We start from the raw sequence: 14,675 nt of genomic DNA, 5'->3' as shown, positions 1-14,675 counted from the left end.
AGCAAACTCTTTCTTCACCTTATCAATAAATTAGCGTTTTGTTCATATTATACTTTTAATAAGGAACTAAGCTCAAAAAGGAATTTATCCTCACTTAAGATCATATTAAATGTTGTACTGAAGACTTGACTCTCCTCTAAGATGATGAAAGTCAACCTTAGCATAAATCCCATTAAAAATCAATAGATTGGAAAAAGGAAGTGGGAGCCTCATTTGCTAGTTATGGTTTGAAGAACTTTTTTAGTGGTGTTTCTCCTACTTTTGGATGATATCGTGAAGGACTTTACCCTCAAGATTGAAAATATTGTGAGTTGGTTTCCGAGGATAAGGAGGAGGAACATTAAAAAGTTTGATATGTGCTTTAATAATGTGGTTGCTCTTTCTTTGTCATGTTTTGAGTGATTACCAGAGAGAACAACCAATATTTTGGCAAGAAGTTTTTCGGTGAAAGAGAAGGAGCGATTTTAACTTGGGATTAGCACAACAAAATCCCATTTTTATTAATGATTTGTAAATTTGCATTGAAAAGGGATGTTGAAATAGGATATGGTTCATGCCCATATTTTATGATTTGTCAAAATCAAGATTTATTCAGAAGATTAAAACAAAGGAAGTTTTGTTGGTTGAAGAATTCGATATCAAGAAAATTAGAAGAACATATGTCATGGCTGTGAAAATCTCCCCATTTTGTCATATGCTCATTATCAACCAACCAAGTATCATCTATTGTAGTGGTGTTTACCTTGGTTATTTTAGGTTGAGAGTCATTTGAGGAAGAGCTTTCATTCATAGAGGTGGATGGAGCAGTGTCTGAATCAACTTTGTAAGTAATGCTCATTTGGGGTTATCTTCGTTTGGAGGTGCGATGGGTCGAATGCACCGAAATAGAGCTTTTTCCTTTTGAAGCAGGGGTTTTTCTTTTGGGAGAGGCCATGTTATAATTTCCAAATCAGACTCTGAATGTCCAACTAATTAATAAGAAATCACTATTGTTGGGATGCAACGACTAAGGTCTTAAGTCCTATTTAAATATCTAAAGATTCTCTTTATGGCCATGAGGTAAGATTCTTTAGGATTAGGTTGAAAATGAGCACATACACCAACACTAAACATAATATCAAGTCTACTTGTGGTTAAATAAAGTAATGATCTGATCATACCTCGATAAAGTTTTTGATAAAGGACTTAGAGTCAAGGTCTTGATCAAGTGAGCATGAAGAACTCATAGGATTTTTTGAGGGCCTGGATTGGTCTAAGTTGCATTTCTTGAGAAGGTCTCTTACATAATGTATAATGTAAATTCTCTATCATGCTCATTTTGAATTCTCAGCTTATAAGTTCAGAAAACTCCTTACTAAGAGATTCGTCAGTAGCACCAAATAAAACATCATCAACATAAATTTGAAACATAAGCATGTCATTACCTTAAGTTTTATTGAAGAGTGTCTTGTACTCAAACCTCTTCTAAATCATTTTCCATCATAAAGTTTGAAAGTCTTTAATACCAAGCTCTAGAAGCTTGCTAAAGAGCTTTCTCCAATTTTAAAACATGAGTTGTAAACTTTTCATTTTCAAAATAGGAGGTGGATCTACATACACTTTTTCGTTAAGATAACCATATAGAAAAGCACATTTGACATCCACTAGAAAAAGCTTTATACGTATAAATAAAGCAAATGCTAACAAAATTCTAATAGCTTCTAATCTAGCAACGGGTGCACAGGTTTCTTCTTAATCGATTCCTTCTTCTTGATTATAATCTGTTGCAACAAGTCTAGCTTTATTACGAACATTCTTACCATTTTCATCATGTTTGCTACGAAAAACCCATTTGGTTCTAAGGATAGTACGATCATTACATCTATGAAAATACATTTCTCCTTTTAAATTCATTTAGCTAATTTTGCATGATAACAATCCACTCAACTTCTTGTAGTACGTGAACGTCATTATGGTTCATTAGTTGTATGAGGGAGACAAAAGTATAAGAAGCACAATAACTCTTAAATCTTGTTTAAACACTGCTTTGTTCATCTGTGATGATGTTCTCCAAGGGGTGAGAACATACATTTTTGAATTTCCATTCAATAACCAAAGCAAATGTTATTTCTCTTTGGAGTCTAGTTTCAAGGCCTTGAGAGTTGTTTTGAGAGCTATCATTATTCTAGACTTGTTCTCAAGGCTCAAGTTCCTGATTGATATTTTCAAGACCTTAAGAACCTTCATTGGTCTCCAGATTAGCATCGTCAAGGGCTTGAAACTATTCCTGTATGTTTTTTCCATTCTCCTTTATTTTTTCATCATCATCATCATCATAACATAGTTTAGATCCGCAAAACCTTCATTCAAGATTCCATTATCTTTTTCATAAAAAATAGCATGTATACTTTGCTCCACAACTTTATTGCATAGGTTATATACACGGTAAGCTTTACTATTAAGAGCATAACTAAGAAAGATAGCTTCATCACTATGTGTATCAAATTTACCAAGGTTATCACTTATCCTTACCATTGCTATGAGTAAAACAAGTACATCCAAAAAGTTTAAAATAAGAAATGTTTGGTTTTCTCCCTTTGAATAACTCATAGGGAGTCTTTTGCAAATATGTCTTATTACACTAGTTTATGACATAATTCTCAGTATTGGCCGTGCTCTCCTTTATGGATATAAGTTGCCGTCGTCCTTCCCTCCCCAGACCCTGTCCATAGTTTTCTATGAGCGAGATACACTGGGTAGGATGATGATGCTGATGATGATTGTCCTAGACATGTCCTTAGGAGTGCAGTTCTTTCGTTCCACAACTCTATTTTATTAAGGTGTTCTAAGAGCAGAAAAGTTATGTGAAATACCATATTTTTGCACAAAAAGAGTCAAAACCAAGTTGATCAAATTCTCTACCAATATGGTCACTTCTAACGTGAACAATCAGTAGGTTTTTAATAGCTTGAAGTTCTTGCAAGGTTTTAAAAACTCTATTATAGCTTTAGATTTCTCATGACAAAAGCTATCCAAGTAAAATGAGAGAAATCATCAACTTAACTAAGATGTATTGTTTAACTAGGGGGATTTGACACGTATAGAAGTTAGGACCACAAAGATCAATATATAAAAGTTCAAGTGGTCGAGAAGTACTAAACACCTTTTTAGGTTTAAACGAACCTTTGGTTTGCTTACCTTTGGCAGGCGACTTAAATAACTCATCAATGTTGTAGGAAGAGTTAGGTAGTCCTCTTAGTAAGTCATGAGGAGCATGAAACTTAATAGTATGCGTATTTCAAATGTACAAGTCTTCTATGCTAAAGCCTTATGTCATCCATCAGGGCCTTAAGTTATTTCAAACTTAAACTTTTAAGTTTATTAGTTAACGTAGTATATATTATATTATAACATTTATAAAAAGTTAATTTTTCTGTCATATTCAGAGTCAACCATATATAGAGGTCTAGTCCCTTTTACAGCCCAAATGTTTCTAATATGTGCTCTTTGTTGAACTGAATATGTGTTTTGAATAATATGATGATCAATTCTTCTATAGAGACATGCGAATTTCATATTACCTTTTTTTTTTACCACAATACGAATAGATGGGACCTAGCTCACTACCTTTAGCTTTGACAAAAGTTGTTTGTTCATGACCAATATCAGTTTTGTCATTTGGTATTTTGCTTGAACTTAATATTTTATTTATTAAGTTCTATAGTTACCTCAATAGGAGTTTTTGAATCCTTAATGGAATCTTCACGTGCCATGAGATAAAGATCATCACTATCATTTTCGAATCACTAGAGGAATATGAATCACTCCAAGCAGCAAGCATGACTTTCTTTTTGTCATATATTTTATCATCCTTCCTTTTATAGTCCTTTCTATTATCTTCCTTCCTTTTATAGTCCTTTCTATTATCTTCCTTCCTTTTGTAGTCCTTTCTTTTATCTTCCTTCCTTTTGTAAGTCCTTTCTTTTATATTCTTTCTTATCTTCATTTTTCTTCTTAAGGAAATCTTTAATGAAATGATCTGCAAAACCACACTCGAAGCAAGTTAGTACATTTGATTTAAAAAAGTTATATTGCGTACCTCGAAAATAATAGCAAGATTGTGGATATTTTTCATTCTTGAATTTTCTTCTCATTTTTCAAAATTTTAGAAACTCCACAAGCAACTAGGGCAAAAGGACCTTCATCATCACTTTCTTCATCCGATGAGGAGGGCTTTTCCACTTTCTTTGCCTTGAGAGACATGTTCTTGACTTTTGAAGGTAGTTCTCCATCATGTTCTCACATGTTAGTTCACAAGTGAGAAGTTTGCCAAGGAAATTAATAATCGAGTTTTGGCACGTCATTTATGCTAGACCTTAATCAAGCAATATTTATAATCACCCTGATACTACTAAAATGAGCGTAATGGTAAGTCGGGAGTCGAACCACAAGGATAAGAAATGCTAGACTGTAAGCATGATGTGGAAAAGATATGTGGAAGGTTTTTTGGTGGGTGAATTAAACTCATGAGAAGAACGAGAAGGAAACTAAAACAAAGGAAGACAAGCGGAGAATAGACTAGGTCTACCCTAGGAAAATCTATTGGGGAAAAAGATAAGCTTGGTCAAGTAAGATCGAACGACAATCAATCAAGACACTTTAGATAGCGAGAGTAAGTTTGTGACACGATAAATCACACCTACAACCTATAATTGCGCTAGTCTTCTAAGGAGTGGTAGGACAAGATTCGAATCGAATATCTATCAAGAGTCATCATCAACCTTAACTATAATCTTAAATATTAAAGACAAGACCAAAACCTAGGGTTTCTCCAATCTAAAACCCCTAAAGAAATTACTCAATCATACTAGAGAAAGCTAAGGCAAAAGCAATAAACATAGACAACAATAAATCTATTCTAGAAAGCATTAAAGGAATTGAAAGAAAACAAAGCAATGAATCTACACTAGGAAAGCATTAAAGAAAGCATTGTAGGAAAGTAAGAAAGACATTAAAGCATTAAAGAAATAAACTTACATAAATGAAGAAGCTTGAACGTAGAGAAATCATAAATGAAACCATTAAATCTAATCTAGGGTTTAAACTAAGGAAAACAATTAATGGTTTGATGTTCTAAAGTGTCGCACAAGAGCCCTCATAATGGGCATGGGATTATGTACAAAAAAAGGCGTATTTCTAGCCCTCAAACATAAGGCAAAGAAAGCCCCAAAACAACCTACGAAATAAGGCTTTCGAAGAATTCAAAATATGTAGAATCAAGCTCCGTTCTACCGAATGAGCTGCCATTCGACCAAATGGTTTTTCATTCGGCATTTTCAGTGTGTTTTGAGCCAAGATCTTGGAGCTAGCCATTCATTCGCCCGAATCATGCAACCATTCGCCCGAGCCTTCTTCCATTCGCCTGAATGTTTTGGTTTGCCATTTCCAGTGGCTATAGCAAAACTTCTTGATTGTTGAACATCCATTCGACCGAATGGAGGGTAGCTTTGGTCAAATGGGCCTTGAATCATCATTTTGCAAGTCCATTCAAGTGTCTTATGGTTTCAAAACTTTGCGGGGCTTATAGGAATGACTCGGGATTAAAGCTCCGATACACATGAAAAATCTTTGATAATAGTTTCTGAGCCTCGAACTCATGCCATTTCACCTCAAAATAGCCGAAAACACCTGAAATAACCTTAAAACACCTCGAAGACAAGAACAAGGTAAGATCATGCGTAATGTGTATAAAATTAATATAAAAGCGCGAGACTTGATACTATAACAGGGTCACAAACGTGCTCTAAAACGAGTACATCACCTTCCCCCAAGCCAAACCTTTTCAAGTCCCTAGCAAATGAACTAGTAGGGCAACTTGATAGCATATGGCAAAACAAGACTATAGGCAAACAAAAGCAAGGTGAACGGAAAACAAAACAATGCAAGCTGTGTACGAGCATGACTCTTCCCTAGCGATGGGTGTGCAAGTACATTGGGCTAAAGAGAGCACAATACCAAGAAGAACAACACTTTCCACAAACTCGGGATCACTAAACAAACTGCAACACAGGCCATGCCACCCACTACCAAATGAGGTCACAAGCTCCCCAGGTTATTTCCCAAAAGATGTGAGAAATATCTAATGACCCTTATGTGTTTGATTTGGTATGTGTTTCGCTCATAATCTTTCGACTAAAAATGAGACGGGGATCAAGTACCTAATAGGGAGAAGTCCTTGGAATCGTATCATATCTACTCTCCAGCACATAACATACTAATCAGACCAAGTCGAACAGATTTACGAAGAGTTGTAATGTAGGCTAGGGTTAAGCTGGAATTTATTTAAGAATGTGGCCCTAAAGTAAAGGATAGCAAGAGATCCAAGACAATAAACCAACAAATACCGCTTCCAACAATGATTCTAACCCAAAAGCCTCAAATAAAGCACAAATGAACTCTATCATACAACACAAATTTATTTTTTTTTGATTTTATCACTTTTTCTCCTATTTGTGTTTTCAAGTTCAAATCCCTTTCTTTTATTGATTTCCTCACTCAATGGATATATATAAGTCTTATTGTAAAACTCAAGAGGAACTAAATTTAAAATAACATACTGAAATATGAACTAAATACTAATTTTAAAATAAAAAATAATAAAGTAACATCAACAAACTAAATTAATTTAAGTTAAAATTAAATGACTTCCCTTTTTAAACATGTAATGAAATAATTTGTCTACAAATTACCGCTAAAACTGACTTTTCCTCTTTTAATTTTCCAAAAATATGGTTTTCCAAAAATAGTCTTTTTCTTGCTCATTTTCAATACTATTATTATTATTATTATTATTATTATTATTCTTATTATTATTATTATTATTATTATTATTATTATTATTATAGTGCAGAAAGAAAAAGGATGGAGAAATTTATTACTTCCTCCGTTTCCGAATCTTCTTTCCGTTTAAAATATTTTATTTTGGATGGAGAAATTTAATTAAGATTTTAAGACATATATAGATGATAAAATATATCCATGTGAGATCTTGTTAGATTCGTCTTAATCTATATTTTTTTACTATATGTTTTTTATAATTTTTTATAACGTATTTAGAGATATTAAGGCTCAAAATTTACTTTGAAAACTGTGCAAAAAGTAAACGAGAAGAACAAAAAAGAGCGGAGAGATATTATTATTATTATTATTATTATTATTATTATTATTATTATTATTATTATTATTATTATTATTATTATTATTATTGTTGTTGTTGTTGTTGTTGTTGTTGTTGTTATTGTTATTATTATTATTATTATTATTATTATTATTATTGAAAAATGAAAATTTCATTGAACCAAAGCAAAACAGATACAACTTAATAAAAAGGAACCTCTCACTCTATAATGCATCAGTATGAAGAAGGAACCCACCTTCTAGGAAGGGTTCAACCAGCTCACTATTCATGTGTAAGAAAAGGAAGCAACCAAGCCAAAAAAACAAAAACAAAGCACTATACAAGCAGCTCAACACATTAATCTAAAAAACACCACTGTACATGAGGGTTTATAGTAAAAACTCTAAGCTTGATCTCTGACTTGATTCTCTCCATAATAACTTCAGGGGAGACCATAGTAAAGGCCCAGACAGCTTCATTGTGAACCTTCTAAATATCGTAGACAAGGCTACTCAAGCTAGCAACAGCGACTCGTTTTTTATCGTTAGGAATCTTCTATTTCCTCGGATCAGATCGAGATAGTTGGGGATGGATCGCAATTCCCAACCATTTAGCTAAAAGTTGCATACACTTAGCACTAAATTTGCGGTAGAAAACAGATGTTGCACACTTTTTACAGCATTGTAGCAAATAAGGCATCGATCATTATCAGCCACTCCAAATTAGAACAACTTGTCCTTAGTAGAGAGCTTACCAAGCATAATCATCCACATGATGAACCCGTCTTTTAGGATAGTGGTTCTATGCCAGACCAGCCTGTCCCAATGAATGGGTCAGACTGAAGAGTAAGGCTTTTGTGCACTACCTTGGTAACATAGGTGGGCTTTGTCATGAAAAACCAAAGCTTCTCTTTAGCAGCACAAATTTTGCAAAACGACTAGCTTGCTGGAGAAGTAGGATTAAACAAAAGCCAATTAGCCCCCTTGGTATACACACCATGCACCCACTTGACCTAGAGAAACTCATGCAGCATAGAAATATGCCAAGCCAGTTTACCCACATCAATAACATTTCATAGCTCAAGGTTTCGGACACCTAAGCCTCTATCTTTTTTAGGCTTGTAAATATGGCTCCAATTCACATTACTAAGGGATGTATTTTGGTAATCAGCGTGCCAAAGGTAGGCCCTGCAGATGTTCTTCACTTCCTTGATGATAGCTTTGGGCAAGATAAACAGTTGGCACCAGAAGGAAGTAATACTTATCATAACTGAGTCAACTAGTTGAATCCTAGCAGTATAAGAGAGCTTCTTTGCATACCATATTGTGATGCGAGCTGTCATTTTATCAACAAGGGCTTCAAAATCAGTAGCTGATATTTTTTTTGGATGTAAGAGGTATCCCCAAGTATCTGAAAGGAAGAGATCCAAGAGGCAAATGCATCTCTTTGGCAATACAAAGCTTGACACGATCAGTTATCCCAGCTAGATAAATAGCATACTTGGAGAGATTAGGACACAAGCCTAACGTCTGAGCAAACAAGTCCAATGTATTGCAAATAAGCTTAGTTGAGTTCAGGTCCCCTTTACACATCAACATAAGATCATCAGTAAAGCACAAATGCTTCAACTTAAGCTTTCGGTATCTTAGATGAAATTGGAATTCAGGATTGTGATCTAACAAGTGGAGAGATCTAGAAAGGTATTCCATCCCAATAACAAAAAGAAGCGGGGATAGAGGGTCCCCTTGTCTGAGACCTCTTTTAGCTTTAAGCACCGTAGAAAGATTACCATTCACCAAGAGAGAATACTGTGTAGTTGATATGCAAGTCATGACAATCTTAATAAAATGTTGGGGGAAATTGAGAACAACCAACTTATCTCTAATAAAAAGCTGATCCACCGTATCATAAGCTTTCCTCACATCAACCTTTATCAAGCAACTAGGTGAGCAATTTTACCTTGTATAATGCTCAAAGTCTTGGCAAAGCATAATATTGTGTGAAATACTCCTACTAATCACAAAAGCCTCATGATTAGGACTTATAATGGACTTCAAAACCAACCGGATTCTAGTACAAATTAGTTTAGTCACACACTTATAAAGATCATGACAGCAGGAAATAGCACAAAAATCCCCAGGGGAAGCAGGACAAGAGGTTTTAGAGACGAGAGTAATGGAGGAAATGTTCAACGAATTCAACGTTTTGTCATTCCGAAAGAAACCTTGGATAGCATGCACAATGTCGTCCCTTATAACTAACCATGCGGCTTTGTAAAATTTATTGTTATACCCATCAATCCCAGGAGCCTTATTATCTGGAATACTCTAAATGGCTAACTTGATTTCCTCGGGGGAAAATTTGAGACTCAATTGGTTCCTCATCTTAGTAGACAAAATAGGGCTTGAGTGGATAACATCCATATTAACTTTCCTCCTGTTTACCATATCCCTACAGAGAAGGTTAGTATAAAAAGCTATAAAGCCTTGTTGAATTTTAAAAGGATCACTCATCAGGTTATCATCAATATGCAAATGATTAATTTTGTTATAAGAGCACCTTTGTTTGATGCTATTATGAAAATACGAAGTATTCTCATCCCCATGCTTGATCCACGCTATTTTTGCCTTTTGTTGTAGGTATGATGCAAAATCATTCTTAGCTTGCTGTAAGTTTTGAGCACACAAAGATTTAGATTGAATAAGAAGAACATCCTGAGCATGCTTGTGAAGGGCCTCCTGAGCAGAATGAAGGGATTTCTCAGCTAACAATAAAGCACACTGGACTGAAGTGTGCTAGTATTGCTTCTTCAGAACAGGCTTAAGGGCCTTGAGTTTCTGTTGCATTTGAAAACTTGCATACCCCTAAACTTCAATATGCCAAACACTTTTTACTAAGTCAAGAAAAGACTCCTTATCAGTTTAGAAGTTAAAGAACTTAAATGGTTTCATGCCCGATGTTTGAGCAAAGAATTGAATCAAGGCGGGCAAGTGATCAAATTCTCCTTCAAGAAGAAAAGGAGTCTCAACAGTACTAAACACCTCATCCCATTCACTGTTGCACATGACTCTATCAATCTTGCTAAAGACTCTTTTAGCACCTTGTTGCTTATTATCCATGTAAAAAACCTCCCACTACTCTTCATATCATGAACCTCACAGTGGAGCATATGACGTAGAGGGGTGATCTCATGGAGCCTAACAGGCTAGTCAATACGTTCATCTAAATTAGCTAAACAGTTAAGTCACCCAAGATAATCCAAAGCTTAGAGCAGCAAGAAAAAGCAACATATTTAAGCTGTTGGAAAAGGTTGACTCTCTTAAGCTTATCATTATCCCCATACACAGAAGAACAGTAAAAAGCAGCCCCCATACTTAGGTAGACAGCTAAATAAACAAGTTGACTGCTACATAATTGAATATTCAACCTATTATTATTATTATTATTATTATTATTATTATTATTATGACTTTACACATTTCAACTATCACCCTCTCCAAAGATTCAACTATTTTCGTACCGGTGTTAAATCTATAGTGAACAAATCATTAAGAACGAAAGGGAGTAGATTACACAATTCTCACCTAATTTTTATACAAAATAATAAGAGTATAAGTCATCATCATATCAGTTAACGTATTTAGTGTATTCTACTTATAGAAAATTATGATCAAGAATTTGAGAGGATTGAATGATGAGAAATTATACCTCCATCTAAAGAAATACGGAGACTACGGCTAGTTAGATCATTGACTCTCTCGTGGGCAATTTTTAGTTATACCCTTTCAAAGTTTTTGATGATGTATGCTACTATAGCTTGTAGAGTAGTTTAGAGTTGTTGGTTTTATGGTAAAGGAAACCGGGGTTAGAGTTTCTAGTCCTTGTAGCAAAAAAAACTCAAACCAGTTCGATATATAACAAAAGAAGAAGGGTAATTTTTTCAGTAACAATTGTGCTTCATATATTCTTAACACCATGACCTGCAAATGAAAAAAATCACCTACTATAATAACATAAAAAGCACAAAAGCAACACAAACAAAGTGAATGCAAAGAGTTAATTTTTAAAATTCCCCTTTTTGCTTGTCTTTTAAAATTCTTACCTATTGATTATTATTTAAAAATCCGAATTTTATACTGCATTTTTTTTAATTCGATCTTTTGGCTCTTAATTTGTTTAATTATGAATTTTACAAGTAACTTAATAAGGTTAGTACTTTAAAAGAAAACACAGTATAAATGTCGAATTTTTAAAAAATAATCGAAATGTGGGATTTTTAAAAGACAACTAGCAAAAGGTTAAATTTTTAAAATTAAATTTTCCTAATATAAATCATAATGAATAAATAAGAGTATAAGAATATTATTTCTCTCTCCGTTGTTTTTTTCGTTTATTTATTGCATAATTTTTGAAATAACTTTTGAGTATCAATATCTTTAAATAGGCATCATAAAAACTATAAAAAAACATATGATAAAAGAGTATACATTAAGACGAATCTTACGAGATTTCCCACTAATATAATTAATCTTTTATATACCTCTCAAAAACCTTAAGGTTGCAATTGGGAACAACCCTTTCATTTCAAGTTATAGATGTCAATTATGAAATCATTTGCGTAGAATTTGAAAATGATAAGGTTTGTGAGATCAATTTTAAATTTTCATCTTTAACCATTTTTATAACAATTGTAAATTTGACTCAAATCCAAATTTAAAATTTTTTTATTTGCCAAACACTAAATTTGAGTTTAATTTAGATTTTTAGATAAAATCCTTATTCTCAAATATAGCATAATAAAATTTCTCTCCTTAAATTAAAATATTATAAATAAAAATAATATTAGAGGTGTTAGGGAGTAGTAAATAAAAATGAACCCAACACAAAAAATTACAAATAAGTTGAGGAAAGAAACCTCAATTATTATTGCTTTAAATTCATGAAAATCATTTGATAAATTTTTTAATTTATTATTTAGTGTAGAAAAGAACAAAAAGGAAAAAGAAAAGAGAGGGAACATTACTACATTAGTGTCATCCACCCAAAATAAACTTTCAAGTTGAAACGTGGGAAAGAGTCCCTTGCCTCCCTGCTTTTTTTACCCATACATTATACTCCTTCATAGATTTTATTTTATTTTTTAAAATAAAAACAAATACCCTAAACAAAAGAAAATGAGTAATAAGTACTTCCTTCACCCTTGTCTTCTCTTTCCTTTTTCTTTTCTTTCTCTCTCTCTCTTAATTTTCATCTTCCTTTCTTTCTGTATACGAAATCCCAAATTAAGCTCATTGGCAATGGAGGTGATACTTGCAGACAAAAGCCACAAGTAACATCTCCTCCAATTGCATCATTCAAAACCCACAAATGATTATATTTATTTTATTCTTGATTTAATTTTAAAATTTCCTGCTCTTTTTTCTTTATTTCAAATTTCACTTAAAAAGATAAGCTTAGGCAACATCATCTGCTACTTTTTTCACAACCACCCTTTTTGGGTTCTTAAAGCTCCCCAGAAAAAAAGGCAAAAACTGATCAAATTCCCACTTTATTTTAATCACCCAGATCATCTTTTACAGATCTTTTTTAAAAAGATCAACGTATGGGTAACTTTCTGAAAGCTCTGATTTTCATTATATTTTCCCCCTTTTCATATTCATTTTTTTAGTTGACTCTGTATTATTATTTCTTGTGTTATTCAGGAGATATGGATTCAGAAAACAGTGGAAGTATGCAGTCTTCTAGTACTGGTGGTGCTGACGATCATGAATATGACTCTCATGGTGGTGTTGCTGCCTCTGGTTCACTGCTTTTTAACCCTATGTCATGCTTTAATATTAACACCATGTCCATGGCTGCTTGTAGTACTACTCCTCTTCAACTTTACTCTTTCAACAATGGTTCTTCTTCTTCCTCCTCTTTTTCTCCTCATCATCAAATAGGAACAATTTCCAACTTTTTTGATCATCCACCACCTACTTTACCTCAATCTTCTTTTCTTAATAATAATAATAATAATAATAATAATAATAATAATAATAATAATAATAATCAACTAGACATAGGGTGGACCGAAAAATTTGGTTCAATAAGACAGTCTATATCGACCGATGATACGAATTGCACTGAAGGTCCTCTAGGCTACAGCATCACCAACAACAACCAACAACTTCAACAAAACCCAAACCCATCTCCATCTTCATTACCTTTACCGGGTCAGGGTCAGGCCCAAGGTCCAACTGTATCCTTAGGATCACCACGTTCATCTTCAGCTCTTGGATCTAGTAGGAACCCGAAGAAAAGGTCTCGGGCTTCAAGACGAGCACCGACTACTGTACTGACTACCGACACAACTAATTTCAGACAAATGGTTCAGGAGTTTACTGGTATACCTTCACCACCTTTCACTGCCTTCTCCCCTCGTACTCGCTACGATCTTTTTACTGGTCTTACTAATTCTAATAGCTCTATTACTATGGGCGCCCCCTCCTATTTGCTTAGGCCTTTCGCACATAAAATCTCTCCTCTCCAACAATCATTACAATTCTCGACTCATAATTCCAACCCTCTAAGTGATGTGTTGGGGTTGGGCACGGCCGCAACACCTTCCGCATCCCACACTGCCGCACCAGCACCAGCACCAGCACCAGCACCGTCGACAAATTTCGAGTTATGTGACGCACAAAACTATCTAAGCCCGAACCCTCAACTTAGTTTCCAGTCTCTACTACAACCTTCTTCTTCGCTTCCTACTGCTCAAAATAGTTCCTCTGTTAATCCTACTGCTGGGAATTACTTAGGCATTACTTCGATTCCTGATTCTGTTGCTGTAAATGGCGCCTCTGATAATATTAATGGAGGTTCGACCAAGGGTGAAGGTATGGTAGATTCATGGATTTGTGCATCTGATTAATTAAATTAGATTTTTAGTTTGTGTAATATTTAATTAATTATATTTGTAACAATTTAGCAAACTACCACGGAAAAATTATTTATCAATTATTTACTAATTATTAATTGGGGAAGGGATTTTAATTTTATTATACGTACAATGATCAACAGTTTATTTTAGCTAAGCGTTGAGATTGCCTGTGTATATATACTGCTGCTAATATACAAAACTATCTTCTATATGATCCCTATATTTGCAGTACTTGTATACTTTTTGTACGGCAAAAATTGATTTAATTGAGCATTTATATTAGAGTACAATTACAAATGCATTTCTTTAGGTGAAGTTTTTGACACGTAATTAGCTTTAGGAGTTGCATTTGCTCATTGTGTTTTTGTACTTGAATGTGGGCAACAAATTAATACACTACAATATGTTGCTTGACTTATTATAAATTGTAATTAAGCTATATAAATTTTGCAATTATTTTTGCAACTACCTATTTGAAATAGATTTTAATAAAAGGGTTATTTGTTATAATGAATCCAATATTATATATGTTTGTATTGAAGTAGGATTTTTTTAGGAAAAATTGTTCAGATTAATCTAAATTATTGTCTATTCTTT

General features: G+C 33.8%; 1 protein-coding gene across 2 annotated transcripts; it reads left to right on the top strand.

The window, feature by feature from the left end:
* Positions 1–12,254: 12,254 nt before the first annotated feature.
* Positions 12,255–14,292, top strand: LOC130808890 (uncharacterized). 2 transcript variants are annotated; one of them, XM_057674430.1, is made up of 2 exons: positions 12,255–12,762; positions 12,859–14,292. In XM_057674430.1, the coding sequence occupies exons 1-2, from the start codon at positions 12,759–12,761 to the stop codon at positions 14,067–14,069; spliced, it is 1,215 nt and encodes a 404-aa protein (XP_057530413.1). In that variant the 5' UTR covers positions 12,255–12,758; the 3' UTR covers positions 14,070–14,292. The 2 variants fall into 2 exon arrangements, with proteins under 2 accessions (XP_057530413.1, XP_057530414.1); XM_057674431.1 differs by having other exon boundaries at positions 12,300–12,756.
* Positions 14,293–14,675: the final 383 nt, after the last annotated feature.

The sequence above is a fragment of the Amaranthus tricolor genome, chromosome 3, assembly GCF_026212465.1.
Source record: "Amaranthus tricolor cultivar Red isolate AtriRed21 chromosome 3, ASM2621246v1, whole genome shotgun sequence".
Classification (NCBI taxonomy): Eukaryota; Viridiplantae; Streptophyta; class Magnoliopsida; order Caryophyllales; family Amaranthaceae; genus Amaranthus; species Amaranthus tricolor.
This window is presented reverse-complemented; position numbering and strand designations above follow the sequence as displayed.